The 25,646-nt window shown below is 42.1% G+C and overlaps 2 protein-coding genes across 9 annotated transcripts in view; both read right to left on the reverse strand.

The window, feature by feature from the left end:
• Nucleotides 1–8,171, reverse strand: part of XRN2 (5'-3' exoribonuclease 2) — a 50,621-nt gene extending 42,450 nt beyond the window's left edge. Inside the window, exons 1-3 of the mRNA XM_026845778.1 lie at nt 7,990–8,171; nt 1,172–1,299; nt 979–1,090 (exon numbers count right to left, since the gene is read on the reverse strand). Coding sequence (XP_026701579.1) covers nt 979–1,090; nt 1,172–1,299; nt 7,990–8,064 — 315 coding nt within the window. The 5' untranslated portion in view covers nt 8,065–8,171. The remainder of the gene's footprint in view (nt 1–978; nt 1,091–1,171; nt 1,300–7,989) is intronic.
• Nucleotides 8,172–12,989: 4,818 nt separating this feature from the next.
• Nucleotides 12,990–25,646, reverse strand: part of KIZ (kizuna centrosomal protein) — a 50,715-nt gene continuing 38,058 nt past the window's right edge. For 5 of the 8 annotated variants that reach the window (XM_026844345.1, XM_026844346.1, XM_026844344.1 and 2 more), the window contains 3 exons: nt 21,704–21,803; nt 15,041–15,084; nt 12,990–13,232 (listed from right to left, as the gene is read on the reverse strand). In XM_026844345.1, coding sequence (XP_026700146.1) covers nt 13,129–13,232; nt 15,041–15,084; nt 21,704–21,803 — 248 coding nt within the window. In that variant the 3' untranslated portion in view covers nt 12,990–13,128. Of the gene's footprint in view, nt 13,233–15,040; nt 15,085–15,612; nt 15,751–21,703; nt 21,804–25,646 lie in introns of those variants that run through there. The other 3 variants (XR_003397963.1, XR_003397962.1, XR_003397961.1) reach the window with 2 other exon arrangements.

A 25,646-nucleotide genomic window follows, 5' to 3' on the forward strand; every position in this document is an offset into this window, starting at 1 on the left:
TTACACAAGCATTTAACAAGACATCAGTCTAAACTGTAGCTGAAATAGGGATTTCTGTTAAGTTTCCCTTGCAAAATATATGAAACTTTACAGTGTATCTGAAACCTTTATTTATTACATACCCTATCTCCAACAAGAAACTCCTATAATTGTATTCATAACTCTTGACAATAAAAAGACTACGGCAGACAGTAGTTAGCTATTGCTTATGGTGGGAATGTTGATGTTTTTAAAAGGCTACAGTAACATTTAGCTGGGATTATTTCTATATAACACATATTTTAGGAATTCCTGCACTTCAAGTCAAGGTTAAAAATCTTTCTACTTAATGATGCTCATTTTACCTTTGAGAAACCAAAAAGCCTAGAGAAACAGCCAAAGCTTATAGAGCCTACCAGCAGTCTCTGCTAGGCCATTTGGGCATTTCTCAGTAAGACTATGCCATCTGGATAGAAAAATACTCAGTAGAGCAAAGTTATTAAGAAAAGCTGGCATCTTTCGTTAGACCAACTGATGTACGGAGAATCAGGGATGAAGAGAGACAAGCTTCCAGTCTCAAATGTACCTTAGGCTAGCCTGTGAAACATGTCGCAGCACAAATGAGCCACTGGCCATTTGAAGTGCATCTGTTTAAACAGTTTTCTGGTCTTTCCCAGGCTGTGACATAAGTTTTTACTAAAGCCACAGAACGAAGGAACATAAGTAGTTTCAGAGTGTTACTGTCTTACAGAAGTTTCCTGCTTTTCAGAAGCAAAGTTCAGACTACAATAGACTGCATTAACCAGCTCACACAACCCCATGGACAACTAAACCCATGAATACTTTTAATTACCCTCACCCAAATGAACTTAACAGTATATTTTACCTGTAGTTTTTCATGTTAGAAAAGTATTTCTCAAATGATCTTACAAGAGTGAATGGTAAATACCCTAATTTTACTAACTGCCATTAATGAGAACGAAATATATCAATACTTACTACTCCATCTATAGCCATGTAAAGAAGTCGCCTTGGTCTTACAATATTGAAGATCCTGTCAATATACTCAAAAATCGCAACCATCATTTCATCTTCATTTTTGGGTGCTGGCCTAAAACATAGGGCATTCAATTTAATATCTGAAATGCTATCATTAAATCCTATTTGTAAAGAGACACAAAAATTGCCTTACTTGTCTTCTGGATGTGTACAAGGGTGAATTATACCATTCATATCCAAGTATAGGTTATCAAACTCCACCTCATTAGGGTTAGGTTTGCTTGTATCAATTGGAGCCTTGACACCATTGCACTCTTTAGCCTGTGAACACAGTCAAAACAAATACTGTAGTACTTGGTTAGAGAAGTATTTATCACAACCAAAAGAGTTATTAATGTACACACTCATAGTTTATTTTTTCTAAGAGCAGTAGGAAAAAAAAGGTAGCTACCCACATAATTACCTGAAGATGCATGCTTACACTATTAAAATAGCACTTCCTTTTTAAAAAAAATGTTTATAAACAAGTGCAACTAGAAGATGTTATGATGTGTTACGGCAGAGTTGGTTCACTTCTGCTGATTGGCATGTATTATAAACAAGAAGAATTGAAGTCCTTCTACTTTAAACACTTAGTTCCCCAGCTTGACACATCCAAACAAACTCACACCTCTGCCTTTTCTCACTGCAATCCAAAATTTCAGTCACACACACAACTGGGGAGTCAGGGCAGTAGAAGTGATTCATCTATGGCTGACAAGCTTCCCAAAGTATATCAGCACATCCTGATGAGCAAAGGACAATGAGAAAGAGGTCTTCTCCCAGACTCCTCTACACTGAGAAGGAGATCCTTTCACATTCCACCAGCCATATCTCCTCTTTGCGGGTATATATATATATATCTGTCTTTCCTCATGACTATCAAATGCACCAAGATGCTCAAACACCTGAATTATTCAACTCCTGCCTCTGAGTTTTTCTGTGGATATATTTGAAATGCTAAAGAAAATCCAGTCTTTATCTTCCACAAGTACATAAATGTTTTACTCTAATGCTGCACTTCCTCTACGTCAGTGCTTTTTCTACTGCCAGGCTGCTGCCTAATGAACATGAAACCCAGGCCACAGTGCAAATAGTAAACTCGATGTGAACTTATAACCTAACTTAGAACCTAAACCACCTATAGCCACCTATGTTCCTGTACTACTCTGACATTCTTGAACACTTACAACAGGTGTTACAAGGTAAAGCCGGAAGTACAGAGAAAACAAATCTCTGCTGAATTGGAAGTAATAAATAATCCCACATTATACCGTATGTGCTGTCATGTCAATAACAAGTAACTATCTAGGTGAAGAGAACAGTCTCTCTAATCAGCCCCAGAGCAGAAACTGGAGTTGGCACTGTAACACCTACATAAAAAAAAAAAACCAAAACAAACAACCTTCATCCCCTTCTCCCAAGCTGTCAAAGCAAGCAGTTTTGAAACACTGGTGAGTGTTTCAGAGTGGCTACCCTACAAGGTGGATTAGCAACCACCTTAATTTTTTTTTCCTCACCATATGCTAGGGTTTGTTTTGTTTGGAGTTTTATTGTTTCATTTAGTTTGGTCAAAAGGCAACTAACAAGTCTCTCACAGGAATTGTGAGCAACTTGGCATTCCCCCTTTTCAAAGCAATAACACCAGCCAACATGTAGACCACTCAAACATCAACAGCATCAGTGATGGAAGAGACATAAGCTGATCAAGAAAAAGTCAAATGATTTTCAGAGTAATTATGACCAGAAAGGGTTATAACATCGCAAAGTTGGAATGAAGCATACTCTTTAACAGCTTGGCGTAAAGCAAAATTAAAACAAAATTAATGTCATGTTGTTACATAAAGACTATGATCACAGGATCGCATGAGACAGGAAGGAAAAATGTGATATTGCTGGTTCTCTCATTCACGTGAAACTTACTGGTAGCTGATGAACCAACATCAAGCATTTCCTCTGAACTTCTATTTGCAGACTTGCTGCCCACTACTCATTAAATGAGTTTCCATATTTCTAATGCAGAGATCAAACTATCAGATCCAAAAGGAAAAAAAAGCCTTACAGATAGTACCATCATCCTCCTTACAATTTTCCTGCTTAGAGAAGCAGCAGAACTAGCTGAACTTATTGCAGTCTTAAAAGGCAAAAATTAAAACCTCTAAAGCAAAATAAATATTCAGTATTTACATTTTTCAGTTACAGGTGTATGGAATTCTTCCAAGGCAATTTTGTGATGTAATTTTTAAATAACCAAACAGTAAGTCCCTCTATTTCACATCTTTGAAACAGGTGAAATCTCTGCTCATTCACATCTATCTTATACTATTCATCCAAACTAGTCAAATCCCGACAGATGAAGTCTTGCCCATTGTTTGCTTCCTTTAGTGAACTTTCTATAACACACACACACACACGAAAGTCACATGGTTTTCTAAGAAACTAATTGTCAGGTACAAATGCTGTACTGTAGCTTGCAGTTCTAATAAAATTACTCTGGGCAACCAAGACTTACAATTCTAGAAGAATAATATTCATTCTGGTTTACATCAGATAACAGGACGAGAAGCTTGCATTGTGTTCTACTTGATCTTTCATCAAACCTCTTGCCAGAGCTAAATGTGACTCAGAAGATATCAAAGGCTTACAACTATGTGATATGGAAAATAAAACTGCCCCCATCACAGATCTTACTTTCAGCCTTGAAGGTAAAGCAAAATAAGTACAATCTCTTTCAGATGGCTTCGAAAGCCATTCAGTTTTCATCTGCACAGTGCTATGTCAGCAACTTCACCATTACATCCTCATAAACCTATCAGATTTTTAATGTAACAGCCCTGTAAAAGGTTTAAGTATCTGGGAGTGATATCTCTTGTGATATAACAAACTGTTCACTTTTAATCTACAACCTCTTTTGAAACCATTGAAAATAGATCTTCAAATATGATACTTTAGTTACAGCTTTATTAATTTCTATGAATTTGATTAAGAATATTCTCTCCTGGATTTTATATTATCTTCAAGATCTTCCTCTTATTCTTCTTGCTCAGCTTAAGAAGATTAATCAGATTTAAGAAGAAGAAATAATGTAGCAAGGTAAGAGAAAAAGGATCAACTTTTTAATATTTCAAAGAGACAAGCTACCGTGAGATACAAAATTTCTGATTAGAGAGATTTATAAGCAATCCTAAAATACACATAGAGCTGATTACATCGTGAGAGAAGTTTAAATTCATCTACAGTAAGACAAACTACAGCTTCTCACTACTGTCCTAGTCCGCTCGCAAATTTATGATTAGATTTGAATATAAAAATACTTAATGAATATGATTTATCCATGTGCTTCCTTACCATAATTGCGATGTGCTCTTAAGTTGGAACAAATCAACACGGATGAGGACATCAGGATCTGACACCTCAGGTACAGTAATTCTAACTTAGCCCCATGGAATTTGTCATATCTTTTAATAATGAATATTTGCTGTTACAAGCTCAATTATTAAAGATAAAAAAAAAAAAGACAAGCACAGTAAAACCAAGACTATACAAACGCTTATTTCACCTAAATATTAGAGTAGCTTTGAATACATAAAGATTAATCTAAATGTTTACAAATGTGATGGAAAAGATAAGTCTTATGCTCTTAGAGAAAACTGTACTTAATTGTTACAGATTGCAGATATATATATTTGCTGTTTAAATTTTGACCACTTCTACACAGTTCTTAAAGCATTAGACAGAAACAACTAGACAAGCTTGTAGGACAAAAATGTAAACCACCTATTCACAGCGAAAACAAACCTGTAAGAAAATCTACGTTATACTGTCAAAACTCTATATGCACCCTTTTGATCAGAAGAACACTGCTTCAAAACATCACAACTAAACTTCACCTCATGGTTACCGAGTGCCAAGGCTATCTTGCCAGTGTGGTTATAAATATGACAGATAACTATTAAAGCTGCTCTCTCCACAGTCTAACTTTACTGTTGAAACGGATGTTCATTCATGCAGGTGAACTTTTGATGTAATGAATGAAAGGGGGCTTTGGTGAACAAAAGGCTTAGACTGTACAGCCAGTTGTGATGCTGACTGTAAACAAAAGAACAAACTGTTCACCTGTGTGAGTTCCAGGATTTGGTGAAAGGTGATAAAGCAAATCAACCAGCACGAGTTGAAGACAACAGGCAGGTACATACACACACACACACACATATCCAGATGTTAGTACTCCAAAGACCCACAGCCCTGGCTGGGAGAAAGTAAATGCCATGTCATCAGTCATTTGCTCAATAGGTGTAGCTGGTAGAGATACATCATTCTCCAATCCCCCCCTCAGGTACCATTGCCACCCACTTTTCTCCAGCAGACATGAACATGACACATGTACTGTACAGCCCTCTAAACTGAGGGTTACCCAGATCTTCAGAATAAATGACATCAGAGATGACATAAAAAACGAGTTTGGTAAAGCAACCACAACAATCACTACTAGCTCTCAACAGCTTATTCCAGAGTAAACACTCATGTGAGCAGCTATTAAGCCATACTTGTAAACCCACAAATCACCTTTTTCTGTAGTAGTTCCCCCAGGCAGACAAATCCTCAAATCTTATCTACCCAATGGAATAAAAAAAAATCCACTCTTGCAGCTACAGGTAAAATAAACTTCACACGTCATGCTGAGAGAGCCTACCTGAAACCACAATTGTAACAAAAGCAAAAGAGTAAATCACGGTATTAACTGTTCAACATCTGATTAATCCAAATCTACAATTCTGTTTCATGACCTAAATCCAAAATGCAGTAACATCCTGAATGTGTTCAGAAGAACCTAATACTAGAACTGATCTGCCTGCCATTCACATACACTGAATCTTGCTGAAGGCAGGCAGGTAATACATGCAGTCAAAAAGAAACCAGTGCCAATAATACAACCACTTTACTTTCCCCTTACCTTCTCCACCTTGCCCACACATTTCTACTTATCTCCTTCACAGCACAGTGTTTCCCAAATGCAAGGCATGTCTCTCCCAGTGAGGGATAGAAGGTAGCAAAAAGACAGAAGCCACAGCACATGCTCAGCAGCAGGTACATGAACTTTCAAAAACAGTATTATGAAGAAGAGCACAATGCAGCTAATACAACCTGACAAAAAAAAATGATACAAATTATTTGGAAAACTGTACAGGAAAACCAGTTTGGAAGCATAAACTCATGAGTTCATCTTCTCTGAAAAACTTTGGCTGTTAGCCCTGAAGAGAGTTGCACTTTACTTGCACTGTAAAGCTACCATAGTGCAGCTATTCAAACCCAACGGAAGCCTGCACTGTCACTGAAGGGAAACACCTCCCTTCTGCCTGTCACCTTCCATCTCCTACCGTGTCCCTAGAACAGATGGTTCAAGCATTCACGTGGCCACAGTGACATGCACAAAGGAACCAGCCTATCCAAGAAGCTGCCTAGCATAAACATATAAACAAATATTATTTCAGCTGCATTATCTCCTAGAAAGGGCTCCCCGGCTAACTGTACAGACCTTTGTGCTGGTGCAAGGGAAAGCATAAACACAAGCCATCAGCTGAAGACAGTGATCAGCCAGCTTAAAGCAATCATCCATACCTACTACAAGGTGCAGATTAATGAAGATGACTTGTGGAGTACAGCAGTTAGATTAGGACTGAGCCTTCACCAAAAAGCTTCTTTTGTTTCTATGAAAAGACAGATTTTAGAGGATGTCTTTCAAAAAAATCAGCTCCCTGTTTGGGCAGGAGGTATTTCATCACAGAAAATAACAGCAATGAAACAAAAAAGCCAAAGCTGCTCAAGGTTAAAGTGTACAACTACAGACTTGTTTTAATTCTTGAATGCAAGCATGATATCCTGTGGCAGTGCACACATTACAAAGAAATAAATATTAAAGTAGGAAGCTGCAGAAACACTAATACATGAAGGAAAAGACTGACAAAAATAGTTAACAAGATCTGAAAATGATACAACTGTGAAGTATTCAAATGCTAGGAGAATGAGAGCCTAAGGAAGTGTATGACCATATGTATACCAAGATACCATTTTAATCTTGCATAAAGCCCATGCAGCTATAAATGGAAGTCCAATTTCTTCTCAAATGTCTCATTCCTGCCCTCACTCCTGTGCTGGCACTGGCTTTCCTGACTCCATCACTAGCTGGATCACGGAACCGATCTGCCTGCAAATACAGTGGGCTCATGGAGACAGATGAGTTTCCAGACCCACAAGTTACTTTTAACCATTTATACTTGTATTTCCTTACTCTTTTCAAGGCAGACAGCTTCACTTTTATTTTCAACGAGTCCTAAAGCTTGCTTCAGCTTGTAATTTACGAAAATATTGTTGAAAACCAAACACTAGGAAGAACATACACAGAAACAAAACAAGAAACAGAATGAAGTATCCCCGCCACTCCTTCGTCACCCTAAATTTTGACAAACACTTTCACAAAACCTACTTTTATTGCCCGAAGCAACACAAAGCCAGAGACTACTATGCTGGGAAGGGCTCATATTTCAATGAGCCATCCGAAGGCTAGAAAATTGTAGGAGAAACACGATACCCTGCTCCACACCCTCAACTCCTCCCAAACCACTGAACACCTCATGTACGTGAGTGGAAACCAAGCAGGCGCGTTAAGTTCTCGACATCGACCGCTTTCACCGAGATTAAAAGCACCCCGTTCAAAGAAAAAAAAAACAAACCAAAAACCAACAAACGCAATAACACCCCACCCCCCCTCAAACCCCTTGAAAAGGCACGCGGAACGCCCGAAAAAGTGAAGAGGAAGCTGGAGGCGCTAAGTACCGGCGGGTAATACTTCCCAAATTGCCTAGATCGCCCCTCGGCCCCCTCCCGACACACAGCGCTCCTTCAGTCGCAGGGAGTCACGGGGGCGGCGGCCAGAGGGCTCGACCCCGTCCCGGGGCGCGAGGCCCGCCTCACCTTCTCCTCCACGCAGTTAACGATGATGGAGGGGTATTTGCGGCTGAGCCAGCGAAAGAAGGCCGGGACTCCCATGGCGGACCGGAGGTGCGGAGAGAGGGGGCTGCCGGACCGCAGCCCTAGGCAGCGGCAACAGCGGCGGCAGCAGCTCCGGACAAGGCGGCGAGCAGCGCTTCCGGGGGCAAAGGGCAGCGCGGAGCACCATGGGGGAGCACGCGCGCCAGCGGCGGCGGCGAGAGGGCAGGGAGCGTCACGTGAGGCGCGCGTGACGGGGCCGCCATTTTAGGGGCGGGCGCGTTGCAGTGCGCAGGCGCGGAAGCGAGGGCGCTATGGCGGCGTCAGGGCAGAGCTGGCGGGGTTGCAGTCAGGGTTCGCTTGTCTCTTGTCGTGAGGAGCCTGCGGCGTCACCTTCCCCCCAGATTTGTAGGGGAGCTTTTTAGGCATCTAGATGATGGTCAGAAGGGAAAAACCTGAGACCAGAGTGATGTCTGAGGTAGTACTGCATGCTGTGCCTGTTCTCAGGCAAGGTTCAGCGTGAAAACTTACCCTCGATTAACAACCTTACTAAAAAAAAAAAGCTTGCCATTGTGGAATGGTTTAGGTAGAAGACGTAAGATCAAGGTTATTGCTGCTTTGTCAAAGCTAATGCTGTGGGGCTGCTTTCAGTTCCAGTGAACCTGCTTCTGAAATAAGGAAATGAGACTGAAGGGTGAGGCTCTGGGAGAGGCCTCTTCCTCTTTGGAAGGAGAGAGGGAGCTGTTGGCTGCAGTTTAAAAGCAGTGTTGGGACACTGGCAGCAGGGTGAAAGAGCAGCAGAAGCTAGGGGAACATTGCCAGAAGCAGAGTGTAAAATTGCTTGGTGCAATTCGTGACAGTTGCAGCGTAAAGAAACACTGTCCCATTTCTTTGCCTGCTGCATAAGCAAATACTATTAAATTAGCCGTTTGACAGTGTTGAAATGGGATTAAACCTTAAGGCATTTGGTAGGATTAACATGAGGAAGATTTCGTGCTCTGCTGTGTCCTGTCACTGTACACCAACTTCATTAGGAGGGCAGTGATGGGGGTGAGGACATGAAAAAGCAGTCTGGGAATCATTAACAAAAATAACAAAATCTCAGCAGTGCTTACTGAGTCAACGCCACTGATTTGGGGAGGGAAGAGGAACGTTGCTACCTTGCTAATTTGCTGTAGAAGAGATTAACCCGATACTGTATTTCTCATTATTTTTAGCCTCATTTAGCTGTTAAGCCATTTTCTGTTGTCACTCCTCTTAATAAAATCTGTGACCTGAATACATTTCCCCAGCAACTTTGTGTTGGCACCACATCTGTGGTATCAGCTAAAGATTGTCCTTTATCTGTTCCTTACAAAATGTACCTTGATTGAAGTTTCCTATTGCAGTGCTTCTCCTCCTGGAATTTAGTATAGAGTAAGACAGCTTGGTATTAACATTTTGTTTGTATTGATGGGCAAACAGGTGTTGTTCTGATAATGCTAAAGAAATCAAGACAGCAGCACTAGCAAATGCAAATGAAATATGATCATCTTATATATAGTTACTTGTGTAAAATATAGTTACTTGTGTAAAAACAAGTGCTGAAAAAATACTGCAACAAACATTTCCTTGAAAAGTCAAACTAAAACACAAACCAAAACAAAACCTAAACCCTTACAAATATCCTAAAGCAAAACTCGTGCTGCAGAAACTTATGACCTGGCAACCTCAGTGAAGGAGCATGCCTGGTACTCGCTAGATGAAAGCACAACTTTTTAAGAGAAAGATGGGGAAGGCAGAGGCAGCTGCGTGGGAGGGCTGCTGTTGTGCCAGGTGTACACCTGTGAACTGAAAAACAGAGTGTCTTTTTTCTTGTGTAGGAAGCAGTAGCAGAATTCTGCTACTAGAGAATAATAACCTTGCTGACAAACAGCAGTAACAGTTTCTGCCTAACATCTGGTTTGGAGTGGGGATGAGCTCCCTTCTCAGTGTGACCTTCTCTCCTGGGAAGTGACAGGCAGCTCCATCGGCTTTCAGGTCAGTGGCTGAAGACAGCAGTGGTTCTCTGCTCCCCAAGCTCTTCTCAGTACAGTCACCATCTCCACATGTCTCGGAGGCTTCTCTCTGCAGAGTCTGAGTCAGGGCTGCGTGACCACACAGTCTCCATTTTGGTTCACCAGGTAACAGCACTCATCCATCATTTTTTTTTGTCAGCCCCTATGCACTAACTTGTTTTTCTCAGCAGACATACAGGGGCATGAGCTGAAGTTTCACCTCACAACTGTGTCTGTGACATAAAAAAAAAAAAAGTAGCACCAAGTCGTGGCACATAACACAGCAGGAATACAGGAAGACTTTTCATTACAGTATTTTCCATAGATGAGTGGCATGCTGATTTAAATCTGTTAAGGCTGTATTGATTACAGTCCCCCTGTCCATCAGCATCATCTGTCATCATCTTCGGGCTGCCAGTATGACAGCTGTGAAGGAGCAGAATAAAGTTGACTGGCAGAATGTTTTGCATCTAATGAGTCTGTGCACAATAAGAGTATAATAAATAATGCTCTGGAGGAACTCAGCTATCACTTCAACACCAAAAGAGAGATATTGCCTTAGCAGAAGCTCCCAAAGCCATCTGTCATCTGTCATGAGTTGCATGTCTGTGGCTGAGCTGGACTGAGGGAATGGAAAGCACCACAGACTGGTGATGGGTGCCTTGTATCATGCAAGGAGATATAAAGTGGGATGACATCAAGAACCTGGAATCGCTCAGGAAGAGCTTAAAACTACAAAGGCACTGTGGATTTGATGCAGTGTTACTTAGCAGTGCAGGCTGCTAGAGACTTTTGTCAGATGAACCTTGGTCTGACATTCACTGAAAAATCACATCGTGGTAGCCTGTCTGTGGTGTGACATACTGGTGAGCTTACATTTAGCAGATGGCTGGGACCATCGGGAATGAATTACCGCAGCTTAGGGCTGATCAGAAAAAAGCAGCAAGGAACGATGACCCACCACCGGCCCCCGGGTGGCAGGCTCAGACATCGGTTCTGCTACAGATCTCCTGGGTGACACTGAACCTGCAGTATACACTTAAACTTCCAGCACGTTGCTACTAGAAGGCTCCTGAGAAACCCCTAAACCTACCTGGTGGTCCACCAAGAGCAGCAGTAGCGTGACAGGGCACTAGCCCTTCTGGTCATGTTGCCATTGCATGGCAGAATTTGTTTTCAAAGTGTCACAATTTGCAGGACAATCCTGCTATCCCCACCCCACTGCCCAAGGCTTTGCTGTCTATTGACTGAGGTTGGCCACAGCAGTGGAGACCTGGGAGCTGTGCCAACCCTCTCCAGCAGCGTGGTGCATGGGAATCGCTGCTTTAGGAAGCAGACCTCCCGGGGGCTGCTTTCTCCTCTCTTCCTCACCTCTGTGCACCTCCCATCCCTTGACCAACCTGACCATCACACAGCTTCTCAGTGGGGCAGTGGTCCCCCACAGGACACGGGGAGCTGGTGTGGTAAAAACCGGAAAGGGCAGAGGGACCTTTGCCATTTTCCTGGCCGAGTCTGCATGAGCTAGCTGGTCTCTAAAGGGAGAGATCACAGGAGCCTGAATCAAAATAGCTTGTGGTTGAATGGGCATAAAAATCCCTGTCAGTGCGGGTGGGCATTAAAGCCTTCAGTTAAGTCCAGCTTTAGTCGAGTCCAGCTGTCTCATGTGACATCAGCCCTGGGCATACACTCACCCAGCTCTAGCCTTCATGCAGCTGATTTTCCAGTTGTTGGAACACTTCATGCTGCACTATTATCAACATCAGACTGAAACCCACGAAATTAAACCAGCCAGCAGACATCTGTACTAAGGGTTTCTTCTAATTTTTAAGCTTTTTGCAAGCCTTTATTTCATATTCTCAAACTTGTCTCAAACCACACGCTTTTTCTATTAAATTGAATATTGTTACCATTTTAAAATTGTTTTTGATGGGCTGGGCCCAAAAACTGGTGCCTGTATTCAAAGATCCAGTACTGCTTTGCAGCAGAGTTTAATTGGGGTGCTGGTTTTTGCTTTTGAACTTATTGTAATTATGAACAGATTTTTTTTTTTTTTTTAAATATGTCCCCTGGTTTCTCCCTTGGAAAGAAAAATCTCATGTTTAATGAACTTAATTTTAGATAAAAGGAATTAAAAGAAGAAAATTAAAAATGCATGAAGCTCCTAGAGTCATCCAATTACTGTGATGTCCATACAGCAATACCAGCATGGATTTTACAAAGCAAGTAAAAGCAGAAAATCACTGGGGCTCGCCACATGTAAATTCCGCTCTTCCAAAATGTGCTGAATTAGAAATGTACATTTTATGCATTTCTTCTTCTTGATCTGTTGCAGAAGATGATAAAGATCAAACATGCCAGCCTGCCCTGAGTAGCATATGTATGCATACCCAGAATGCTTGCTTTCTTTTTTCAAAACCACATCTAGCTCCACAGTCAAAATATTAGAATACATACGAGCAGCAGAAGAGGACAGTCTTTGCATTCACAGTGCAACAAAAGCAGGGGCCTGCCTGGTCAGAGGAAGCAGCACTGTGGAGCAGCTTCCAGCCGAGCTGAGGCAAGGCTGATTTGGCCTTCAATACTGCTGCTGCATCCAGGTCTGGGGATTGTCCTGCCCCTCTCCTGCAGGCGCTGGGCAGGAGACACTCGCTGTGAGCCGGGGACTGCAGACACACAGCTCCCAGCCCCAGCAACAAAGGAACAGGACACTGTGGGAAGGGACCCAGACCCAGAGGAAGGCAGAGTGGGTTTTACAGTCAGCCCTCACCCCCTGAGGTGATAATGCTCAGAGGGTAATGCAAGCATCTCGGAGCAAGTGGGCATCTCAGGACTTATCTTCACTTATTCCCCAAAACCAAATATATCACAAAAAGGCTCAGTCCACAGGGCAGGATTGCCATCAAATCAGGAAACACTCAGCAGTTAAGAGAAAGCACACAAACAAGGAAACTGTGTATAGTACTGAGTAATATTTATTTTGTATTTAAATTTTCTCGACTATGAAGTGATGAGCTGCACTTTTGACAGCAGCACCTTCAATATGTACAAGATGATATTGTTTATTTCTTCCCAAAAGCAAGCAGGGGAATCAATCATAGAAGTCATCAAATTCATCTGCTTCTGTGCTGTGAGTTTGTGGGCGCAAAGCAGCCTCAATCTCAGAGCTGCTGTCGTCAGATTCACCCCAGAAAGCTGAGGGTGAGAAGAAAAAAAAATTATATATTAAAAAAATGATATACACAATTATAAAATCTTTTCCATGTTTATGTCATTTACATCAGAGGCATGATCATTTTATGGCTCTCTGGAGGCAGCTGGACACCATGGCTTACGGAGAACACCGCAGTTTTGAAAAGCTCAAGCCCTAGGTGTGCGTTTCCGATCTAGCGTGCTGTCAACGCGTCGTGTCTCCAACGCCAGAGCTGCTGTGGCCAAACAGTAGGCTCATTCAGAGGCCCCACTTCATTGTTCCTCAAGGTAGCTTGAGAGAACATTTCCACTCCAAGCAATTTACTTGGCCAGCTGCTGCCTGAATTACAGCTTTGTCTATTATGTTCCACTTTCTCCCTCTACTTGACCCTGCAGTGAAGTCACAATCGGACCATGACATCACAGAGTTGGCATAAAAATGGCAATGACGTCACAAATGAAAAATCACCACTTTGTGACAGGATCAAACACAGGCAAAACTGACTTCAAAGAACAGCATGGCTTTAACAAACAGCTTTGGGAATTAGCAAACAGAACAACATTTGAAGCTGGAGAGCTGAGAGATTCCTCAATATGTAAATTCATTAGACCCATGGAAAAAACAAGTCAAAAGCACGGCACATGGGGAAGCATAAGTGAAGCCCCCAGTCGCTTACAGCACCGTGCTCTCTGCCTGTCCCCAGCCATTCTGAGAGGGCTGCTGTTTGCCCAAAGCCAACACAATAGCCGTGATGCCCCAAACAAGGCACAGAACTCAGAAACGGGGATTCAGGCAGCAGGAGAAAAGGAGGCTGCTGTACCACAGACAGAAATTTCAGCTTGTGTTTGACTGAGGCACCGTTAATGCATTCCGTGCTTTTGATGGCACAAGCTATATAAACATCTTATCTACAAATGCAGCAGCTGCATCTTTCATCCTATATCCCCGGCCCCCTGGACTGCAGGTCTGTGCTTGGCCAGGAACATCAGAGCAGCACTGTCTGCACCCTGCGCTTGCTCCTGTGCTGAGAAGCAGCTGAACATGCTGAAAGGCTCCAAAAAATGAAACTCCCCAGCTGATGCGCCCTTCAAACAGCACGAAAGCAGCCGTCACTTACGGCATCCTTAAATCAGCTCGGGTACCACACGTCTAAAACACGTTCTATGACATTCGGGACAGCACAGTGCCTAAAGCCAAGCTCCAGGCAGGAGTTCCCTGCTCACAGCACTGACTTCACTTAGGAGAGGCTCCATTAGAGGTCAGACACCAGTGGTCCTTATGGTGATTAAAAGACAAGAATGAAATGCAAAGAAGAATGAAAGCATGCAGGGTCCAAACACCAACTTAAAAACAAGCCAGCTTGGTCATGGTGAAAAAAGTCATACCAGATTTTTTATTCCAGGTGTACAGGCACCTTTGTGCACCCACCTAGTGTAACTGTCCAAATGCACATGCTGCTGCCCATACACTTCTGCAACCCGTGTTTCAAAGGGAAGATCAAGAAAACACCACATTTTTCCTTCTCTAGCTTTCCTCCTACCTGCTATTTGCTACTCTGATTTAAACCCTGAAGCAAAGATCACTACTCCTTCCACAAGACATGCACATGAAACATGTCCTCTCCAGTCCAGAATTTGTAATTGTCAACTATTTGCTGGTTCCTGTGTTGAGACTGGGAAATTCTACACTTTCCTACCTCCTTATGCCCATATTTTATATGGTTCCATAATGTTGTCCTTAGAGGTTATCTACAATATAAGTTACACTTAGAAAAATATCAATTTTAAATAGTGCAATGCTGGTTTCTTACCTTTGGATTTTATAGCAGTTACAATTCCCTTCCTGGTTTCAGTCCTGCAAAAGAGATTTCAAATAATCAGCCCAATGTCACAAAATTAAAAGACTAAGTCAGCTTTTTTTTTTTTTAAAGAACTGTGAGGTGATTTTAAAAAAATAATTAAGTCAGTAACTTCTGTAACTACCTTTTTTTTAAAAAAGAAAACCAAACTGTTTTGTCAAAGGTTTTTTCACCTTTATGTCTTTCAAAAGGTGGAGGAACTAACAAACATGCAGCATGGACACTGGCCCAGATGTTCAGGCAGCATGAACTGGAATCATTCCTTGGTAACAGCACCGATTTACACCAGTAGTTAAGGGTACAAAGGATCAGAGCTCTGTCTATCTTTTGCAGCCTTTCAGATAATGCAAAGAAAGTAATAAGAAAAAATACAAACAAAAATAAAAGCACCCCCCACTGATGCTCACTGAACTTCCTTACTCCCCTTCCTGCCAGCGCACGCCACCAGCCCAGCTACTGGGTTCCCATAGCATCATCCAGGGCCCTATGTAAATGTGTGATCTCCCAGCTGCCTTTTATCTTACCTTGATGTATATGCAGTTGCGACTCAGTTCTGTTAAATGGCTGCTCTTGTGTCTAGAGCATCACAGGCCCTTTTGAATCTCTCAAACAAGCTGGAATCATTTTGATCTTTTGTGTGTAGTGTGTGTATTGTGTTGGTGCTGTGAAATAATCACACAGGGGCAATGATGTAGGAGAATTAACTGTTATATTAACAGTCCCACAATAAGCTCAAAAAATAGAGCTTCAGCTGATTTTAATACGGAAGATCAAATAGGAGATATTTGTGACATTACTGTGCAAACTAGGAAAATATAAGCAAATGTCAAGCTGCAATTTGGAGCTGTTGTCACAGACAAAACAGGACTCAATCAGCTGTCAAAATTTTCATATAAGTTGCTGCATTTAATTTAAAGACATGGCAGCTAATACATAATTGCCTAAAACAGGGAGTTAAAAATATTCTAACTACAATTGTGGAGACATTTGTGAAGGAGATACCAAAAAAACCCAACAAGCAGAGATAAGACAAGCACTGCTTGTCTTATACCACTGTATTCAGTAAGAATTTGGGATTACAGCTGGCAAGCTAAACTTAAAGCAGGGGTAAGTTTTATTACGTTACAGCTATCTATGTTACAGAAACTTTTCCTTTTAAATGAGATAAAGCTCATACTGCTTAAATCTTATTCCTTTCCTACAGGCTGTAAAAGCTATTAGCACTCCTTCTTTGCAGATACACAAAAAATTCCCAGAAATAGAACATTCAACATAGCCAAAGTTCAACCAAGACCCCAAAGTGATAATTAAAAGTATTAACAGTGACTTAACTAGTTAACTTCTTTAAATAAAAAAAAAACAACCCACCACCTTAAAATGTTATCCTTCAAATGTTTTGCTGATATTTTGTTAGCATGCCATCCCAATGCCTTTCTGGTTTATTCACTCAAACCCTACACTCCATTACACTTCAACTTCTCGTTCAAATACATTTACTCAACAGTATTTCGAGCAAGGATTTTAAGTCAGAGCCTCAGGGTAGAGTCCTGCAATACACTGAATGCCCTTCACTCTTGCTCACTTTGGTGAGATTTCATGACCCTTAGCATTTTCCAGGAGATGCTCCACATATCCCATGCTTAGCCCATAAAAATGTGCTCAAGAGGCTACATCTCTGGCAGCTGAATCATTTTTTCCTTGGGTGTAGAGTGAGGAATCACTTGTTGCTGAGTTACAAATTGAGAGGTGACTTCTGTGGCAGACTGCACGAGAACCATTTTATCTTCAAGTAGTTCAGTAAAACAAGATCAGGCAGCTGGCAGCTACCACTTCTGCTGCCTGCTGCTTCGTCTCCACTGTCGAGAGGGAGATGTACAGGGTTTCCTTATTCAGTCATGCTAGGAGGTCTCTAGAAGTGACTTTTTGTTCTTCTTTTCACGGTTCAAGCCCAGACCAAACGTGAAAGGGTTGGTTGTTGGGGCCCAGAGCCTCTGCTACACTGAGAGCCACCACATGCGACACGGAGCACAGCGCCACTGTGGAGGACTGCCCCTGTCTCAGGCAGCTTGGTCCTCCTGCGCAACTCAAGTGCTGCGAGGTGCTGCAGGTCCTGGTATAGGCCAGTGGTCTCACAGAGAAGCTGTGGTAGACAAGGACCACCATGGCTATAGGAAGATCTGGAAACCTTCTCTCCTCTATCCCAGCCTCCCATCAAGAAAAAAGTCAATGCTGACAGGGGAGAGGGCAAGACAGATGCTTGTATTCTACCAAAACAACCCACTTGCTAGGGTTCATCCTGCCGGGGCCAATCCACTGCACCTAGGAGTGGCAATTCCGTCCCAGAACAGCCCAGAGCTGTAGCACTGCACCCTGGGACCTGGGCCTTAACATGACACAGCAGTCTGCACAGAGAGAGAAGGGGACCGGTGTGTCACCACAGGCTTGGCACAAAAGCTGTCGACACACAGCAAATGTCTGTAGGGAGAGGGAAAATGGAGCTAGGACATCAGAAAGGCCAGACCAGAAACAGCTGCTCCACCAAACTGAGCCTGGAAAATGCTGCGAGATAGCTTTGTAACAGGGAATAAAATTCTTAAATTATGTCTGAAGTGTTAGTCAAGGCTGATAAGATGCAAGACTATCTCTACATTGCAAAGCATTCGTATTCTGAAATCGGCAAATTCAATCATGAAAGTTATCATCTGGTATACTGAGCACACAATAACCACACAGACCTCCGCGGAGAAATTTTAGGAGTATAAATGAAGTAAGGCCATTTTCACTGCCTCGACTAATCCCACGTCATGACCCTCCGATATCCATTTACACATTTGCTTCTTTCCTAAAGTAATTCCAAACTCAACCCAGGCTCTAACAAAGAAAAAACCTAAACCAGTTTAACTTCAAAGGGCCTTTTAATCTCTCCTTTACTCTGATGAAACAGGCTTTTTATATTGAAGATGCTGCAACAACAAGAAATGAAAAAGCTTCAAGAAAATATTTTTCCCCCCATAAAGAAAATTTAAGAGAAAAATACCAGATCAACAGGAGCCAAGTTAATAGAGATGACTCACTGAAAAACAGCAGAAAATGTTTACTTTAGCCTGAGTATCTTTTTTGTTAAAGCACCTGTTGAACCTCTGTGTTTTAGTGTCAAGTGAAAAAAAGACACCCAAACACCAAGGGGAAATAAAAAAGACACCCAATTGCCAAAAAAAAGACACAAAGAAAACTAGCTAAACATCAAGGGAAAAAATCCAAACCAAAACAAAACAAAAATCAGCAAAAAGCTCCCAAGCACTACAAGAAAAAAAACACCACCCAAATGCCAAGTTTTATCAGAAAAACAAACAGAACACCGAGTGTAGCTGCCTAAGGATCACCACTGCTCCAGCTAATCCCGTCAGAGACTGGAAGCCTGTGTGCCTCCATCCTGCACACGCATTGCTAAGGCAGCATGCCACAGAAAACAAATCAAGCTTTTCTTTTTCCCAGGGTGGTGCTTATTAAACCTCAATGAGAGAAGTGATGAAGCTTCTCCCCAGCGATATGTGAGGATGCAGAGTTGCAGATCCATCTTTAAAAAGCATTTTTTGAGGACAGCTAAAAGCCTCTTGGCCGTAAGCAAGCCAGGCTGCGTAGTGGCAGTGCCTCTGATATGACCATCGCAGCTAGGTACCCTCTGTGATCCAGTGCCTGCAGAAGCCTGACGGCTCCATTTTCTGCTGAGTGTTTACTAGAAATTGGGCATCACAGAAGTATTCCCCACCCTGAAAAGTCAGTATAAACTAAAAATAAAATCCATTCATCTCACCAGAACCGTATAATAGTATTGAATTTAAGTAATTACACTGCAAATAGTATGACCTTTATTTCAGGATACAAAGATCTGTATCGAGCTACATTTAAGGCCGTTCTCTGTTTAGATATACCACGCTGAAGGAAAAAAAACAAACAAACCACTCTTGCGTCGAGAAAGCACCAGCACAAAGAATGCATCACAGCGCTGTGATGAAGCTATGTCGGAAAAGCACAGGGCATCGCCGCAAAAATAAACTCTATTTCCTCTGTACTACAAAGGCAACGTATTTAGATAGATGTTGTCTCCCCACAAACGATTCCCTGCCAGTATTTGTAGAGCATCACCACTACAACATCGCTATTTCTGCAACAGCTGGATGCTAAGATGTAGGAAACAAAGCTCCCAGAAATATCTGTAATGTCAGAAAAATGTGCTTGAATTTGCAGCCAGCTTCTTACAAAAGTGATTTGACAACTGAAAGTACACAAAAGAGTAAAACAATTGGATATGGGCAGGTTTCAGGGTGCATCTCAGGAGCCTGGAAGCACGCTCTTCCACTTTCCCTGGATTTTCCTGGTAAATGCATGTCCTGACCACTCAGTCCCAACCTTAGAAATTTTTCCTCACTCAGAGCCCGGACCAACCCGTGCATTTACCCCCCCTTGCAGATCTGCCTACTTCCCCGTGATTTATAATACAATAAACATCGGATTCTATTAAGTCTCATGCACTGAAGACATGCACTGAAAAACCGAATATGAAAGCCCTCAATTCTTCCCGTCTCCAGTACCATAATAGTGAAATGAGCATGTATAAATGTGCTAAGAGTATCTCTTTGCATCTTTTATAGCTTGTGTGTATTAATCTGTAAAGCTTATTAAGAAAGTCATTGCTATGCAAAGCAGCACCCAATCTCTTTCTCTTGCTTTTCAACAGAGTGCAGTGCTTAGCCAATAGGACCAGTCCCCTGCCCCTCATTCGGCATTCATAACATGCAACATTTGCACAATGTATCTCTCAAAGGCTGCTGAATAGAAAGCCTTAATACTCATGTAAACAACTGCAAACCAATTACTTAATGAATCAGGCCCACACATAATGAGGTGCCAGACAAAGAGCTATAAATGCATTTTTGCGCCCGAGCCTCTGCTTTAAAGTAAAATCCCTCAGCTGTAGTTTGGGCTTAACTGGCACATCATAATTATTGTCTGGAGGACATCAGAGGAAGCCATTTTTTTTATTTAGGTCCAGCAGGGTCTTTCGCGAGGTCACTCATCAGCTCAGTGACAAAACGGAGCAAAGAAGAATTTATAAAAAGTACCACAGCAGTGCTACACAGTTATGTTTATTCTCAAGTAGTGGGTTTCGAGACCACTTGTAAAAGCAATAAAGCCTGAGAAGTGACTGCAGTAAGTGGAGCGCTTAAATGTGAGCGGCGAAGAAATTGCACTGCGTCCTGGCCGCAAACAAGCAGCCGGCCACCCTTTCCATTTCTGTCTACTTTTGCTGCTCTCTGTCTCCACAGAGTGGATGCCAAGTGTCCAAAAGCAAGGCCGTTAAATTTCTAGTAATTCAATGAATGACTACATTGAACATTTAAAATTTTACATTTAACATTTAAAATTTAGTATTTAAGAATTCATCTATTGAAGCACCCCTGCGTTTCACAGCATTAGGTAGTATGGTTTGGAACTCAACGTTTCAGAAAATCTAAAAATAAACAAAAAGAAAAAAAGAAAAATGAAAGAGTTTGAGCATAAGACTAAGAATTAATCCTAAAGAAAAGCATGAATGCCATTCATCAATATTGTATTATGGCTTGTCTTTATTTACTGTACTTGAATTAACACAAAATGCAGAACACTTGCAAGATTGGAATTGTCTCAAAACTGATCTCATCAATATCAGCATTAAAAAAAAAAAGCACCAGGAAGACAGCAATGCCGTATAAGCAGAAAGAATGACAAATTTATCAAAATGCTTTAAAGTCTCTTCCGGAATGCTATTGATGGCAGTTTTCAGACCTGGAGCAGTGTAGCAGCAGCACCCACTTGCTGGGCTGTTCTAATAAGAACAAATAAAGATCTAAAGTCCAAACAATATTTCATTAGATAGCTGTGTTATATCCTATTTTCTGCTCCTTCTTGACCACTGATTTGATTGCTGCTGTTTGATTACCGTTACATGCCAATGAAGAATACAAGGAACATCCAACAGAACTGCTCAGGGACCCGAAGGGAACCCGAAGTCGGTTTGGGGTTTTTTGTTGTTTTAAAGAAAAAACAAACAAGAACAAACTGTGCCCTTTAGGTACGTGTAAGGCCATTATACTCAGTCTGAAAGCAAGAAAGGCATATTATAAATATCCCAGTATCAAATATAAAAAAAACCCCAAGCCCATGAAAAGTGTTATCCAGTTACAGCTAGTTTACATCTTGAGTACACAGAGAAGAAACTCACCACTTTATTTCTTGAAGACTTTATGTTTTACGTCTGGCCCTCTCCTGACAACTCCCATTGTCTGGCCCCTGAGTAGCCCTACTGAGAGCAGCTGTACACGCTAATTTGTGGTTCACTGAGATGTCAATTGAGTCTTAAAATGAAAAAACAACAGCTGCAAAACAATACTTGGCTTTGGCACAAATATTTTCTAAGGTGTACCAAAGTTTAAGATGTTTTATTAAATAAACATAAATACAAACCTTAACCCTAGACCAAGTGAAAAAATAAAATAATTGGAGCTTCAGCCATTTTCTGTGGGCATTTCTCATTCTAAAGAAGCATTTCAGATATTACAGGATTAACAACTTTACCTTGAGAAGGGAGGACTTCTTTCATTCGATAAAGAATTAGTTTCTGAATGCATTTCTTGGCTTGCTTTTGCTTTGGAGCTATTATCACCACCATCCCAACCTGTTAAGTAAAAACATGAAATATAAATTTTCAAGTAATGATGGCTGGATCTTACAACAGCATGCAGTCCCCAGCAGCAACACACTCTTATTTTCAAATAGATGCACGTAAAGGCCACACTCGGTTTGATGACAAAGTCTAAAGAGGAGCACACAATCTGCCTCAAGATTGTTTGCTCATGACTAAGTGGAAATTAGTTAAAAATACACTAAACAAGACTCCCTTGCTATCAGTGAAGTAATCTGATGATGATTTCTTGTGAATGGTGAAGTTTTTGCACGTCTTACCTTATTTTACAAAAAAAGAGCAAATATTCTCTTTAAGAGCTGTATCACATCGTGGCAACTTTAAGCAAAAGTTAAAGGATTTTTGGGGTCTTTTTTTTTATCCCCCTGTTCCCATTTACTCATTACTTTAGTAAATGAGAAGGTTCTTTTTTATTCTTCTTCCCCTTCGGTGTAAATTATTTTGGATAGTTACAGTTCTCTTAATATTATTTGATACATTCATTCTCCTGAAATAGAGCTGCATTTGGGAGACACAAATCTTGGGATTTTTATGATTTTAAACAGCCAAACACCCAACGATTTTTAAATATTTTATCAATACTTCCCCTCCTTCCCCCTCCCCCCCCCATGTAGATTGATTTTAAAGAAAAAAGAAAAAAAGATGAGGTAAATTAATTCATTCACTGCAAGTATACAAATCTTTATACATATTTCCAAAGAACATGATGCTCAAGTACAAATCCCACTTTAAAAGGACATTTTGCGCGCATATATATATATGTATATGTATATATATATGTAGTGCTAAGATTATAAACAAGCCCTGCTTGTTACCAACTTCATTCCAACCCTGGACAATTTAGTATTTCTCTACATCTTGGACACTCTAACTGGTTGTGCACATTACCAGTCTGCTCCAGCAGATCACACCACTCTGCGCTTGGATTTCAGTGGCACAAATCCTGCTTGATCCTGGGCACCTCCAACACAGAGGTGTGAGATGCCTGAGCAGCACAGGAGATGGCAGGGCTCGGCCACAGGTACCACACTGACAGCAGCGTGCTGCTTGCCAAACAAAGTCTGAGCACTTTCCAGAGGAAAAAATAAATTAAGAATAGTAATGGAGGGAAAGAAAAAAAAAAAATTAGACGACACCCTCATCTCCTTTCCCATGATGTACAAGTGCAAAGGAGCAGAGACCTGCAGAGATCATGGAGAACATCCTGGGTGAAAGACTGACAGCAGCACAGAGCTGCAGGCTGAGCAATGTGGGTATGCGCTGAGAAACCACTGACCACAACAGAACGAACATTCATGCTTGTTTGTACATTACTTTAGGAATGCAAAACAAAAAGCTAATTTAATCAAGTCAGAACTCCCAGAAACTGCTTTTCACTCCAGCAGTAAAGCACTTATAGGTGTATTTTTCAGGGCTCCTCATGCATGGATTCAAACTACAGCACCCACTGCAGCCAAGTTGATGTGCTCACTTCTTGCTTGGGTACAGAGCCATCTTTGCTTCAGAAAGGCACCCCCTCTGCCTGAAGACAGCCTTGACAAAGCGAGCTGTGACTGGTTAACAGAACATCACAGGCCACAGACTCCCCAAACTCTCCAAATCCAGCTATGTGTGCCCTCAGACATGGCTCCAATGTGCCCATAGCTTGCTCCTTGCATGAAGGAGAACGTGAAGCTGCCTCCACACAAATCATTGGCTTGGCTCTAGCTACCCTTTCCATTTCAACCCTGCACTTGCAGAGGGACACATCCACCTCCTTACAATGGACTGAACGTTTTTCCTCCTTCCCAGCCACAACATGTAGAGAGTTTCCAAAGCGCATGGCAGCTTCAGAGTGTGTCAGCGTGGTAGTAAAGCAGCTGCATCTGATGCTTGCCTCTTAAAGCCTTATCTTTGCTTCAGGCTAAGCCTGGAAACCCCACCCTGCCAACTCAGGGAAGTGGTGCTATCTGGGAACAAGTAACTTTCTCTGTTGCAGCTGAATGCTCTTTCTGTCACTCAGGGCAGTGACAGAGAGCCCATCTTTGATACAGGCATACCCACCATACCTTTACAGTCAGCCCTTTGAAGTCCAGGTCTTTGCCAGCTCTACCAAAACGCAAACTGGGCCACTGTTGTGCAGCTCTCCTTATGGCTTTTGCATGCACACCAGCTTTGAAAGGCCATTCCCTCAAGCTTCTTGTGCCTGCTCTGGCTCCCATTCCTTCACAACATCAAACAGTAACTCAAACTACTTGTTCTCCACCTTTAAGACCCTTCAGAGTCCAGCTTTGCCCCACCTGTCAATTATAATACAATGCTGGGCTATCAATCCCCACTTCTGCCTTAGTTACACCAGACTGCCTTGCCAATTAGTCCAGTCATTCCCTTTGAGCATCTTTGTGCTGACTTACATCCTATGTACCCTACAGAAATCAGTTCCTTCTAGGAACTCCTAAGCCCGCCTGCTCACCTCCCTGGAAAGCCTGTTGTGGCAAGTCATCTGGGCTGTGGCACCCACAACACGTCTGTTAACACATAAACACTGAGCATTTAACTGGCTGTTATCCCCTCTTACCGTGCTCATCCGCTTAATCCCCACACCTTCAACACGTCTGTGTTATAAGTTGCCAGAAAGGAAGAGTTTTGCTTGCAGACACACAGCACTGACAACAAAACCAGCCTAGCCTGGGCACACTGCAATACTTGCTTCACCACTCTGAGAAAGCACAAGCGCTTGGTGCAACATACAGGGCAGAGAAGACACAAGAGATACACTGCTAGAACAGAAAACTCTTGTGCACTTTGCTCCTGATAGAACTGCATTGTAACATAAAATCCTTACACAGATCAGTACATTTCCTTCACAAAACCAATCATCCATCGTGTTTAAGGTTAAATGCAACTTAGTTCAAAAAACTTTAGCTCTGGGACATGCATGTGTTTATTGTTTTGCCCAAAGAATCTAACTTGCCATCCTGTGACAGTGCAGCGCACACTCCCCGTCGAAGGCTGAAGACAGTGAGAGGCATGCTGTGCTCAAACACAAATACACACTCTTCCCTGAGCACACAGCAGAACACGATACCCCTGGCAAGAAAGATGCACCAAGTGGAGAATAGGCAAAAGAGAAAAAAAGAAAAAAGATCGGTTTAGATCATATTAGCAGCGTGCAGACTGAAACCCTTGGATAAAAGAATTGCCAAGCGCCACAGAAATTGTTCAGCAGGGAGCAGCAGCACTGGGAAGCAAAGGTGAGAGAAGGGCTCCTTCCTGATGGCATCTCATAACGCCTCTTGGGCTGTACACAGGCTTGCTAAAAACCACCTCTCCCTTCCTATATGAATTCAGCCCATTCTTGCTACACCAGGTAAAAGACAGATACTGTGGGCTTGATGCTCTCTTCCTGTATGGTTTTTGGAAAGAGCAACCTCACCATATCACCAGCTCTCCTGTTTCAGAGACAGCCCAGAAGCAGCACAGGTGCGCAGGGGTGAAGCTGTGCAGAGGGGGTACTTTGAGCTTTTACTGAGCCTGAACAGTCAGCCTGTGCTGCACAAACACAGCTGAACAAGCTTGATAAAACTCAGTCTTTAAATTCAAACTGGGATGTTAATAATAGGAAATTCTTAATCTAATCATTCAAGCAATACTGCAGCAGAACGGGAGCTGGTGTGTCCCAGACAACACAGCTCTCCTCGCGCCTTCTTCCCTATGCATTGTTCCTTCCACTCAGAACTAGCAAAGGATCTGCAATACCACGATTAATTAAAAACATTCCACACTTCTCAACTTTGAATTAATTGTGCAGTCAGCATGGGTCAAAGCAGCTTTCAT

Source organism: Athene cunicularia (genome assembly GCF_003259725.1).
Source record: "Athene cunicularia isolate RWA chromosome 3 unlocalized genomic scaffold, athCun1 chr3_part1, whole genome shotgun sequence".
In the NCBI taxonomy this organism is placed as follows: domain Eukaryota; kingdom Metazoa; phylum Chordata; class Aves; order Strigiformes; family Strigidae; genus Athene; species Athene cunicularia.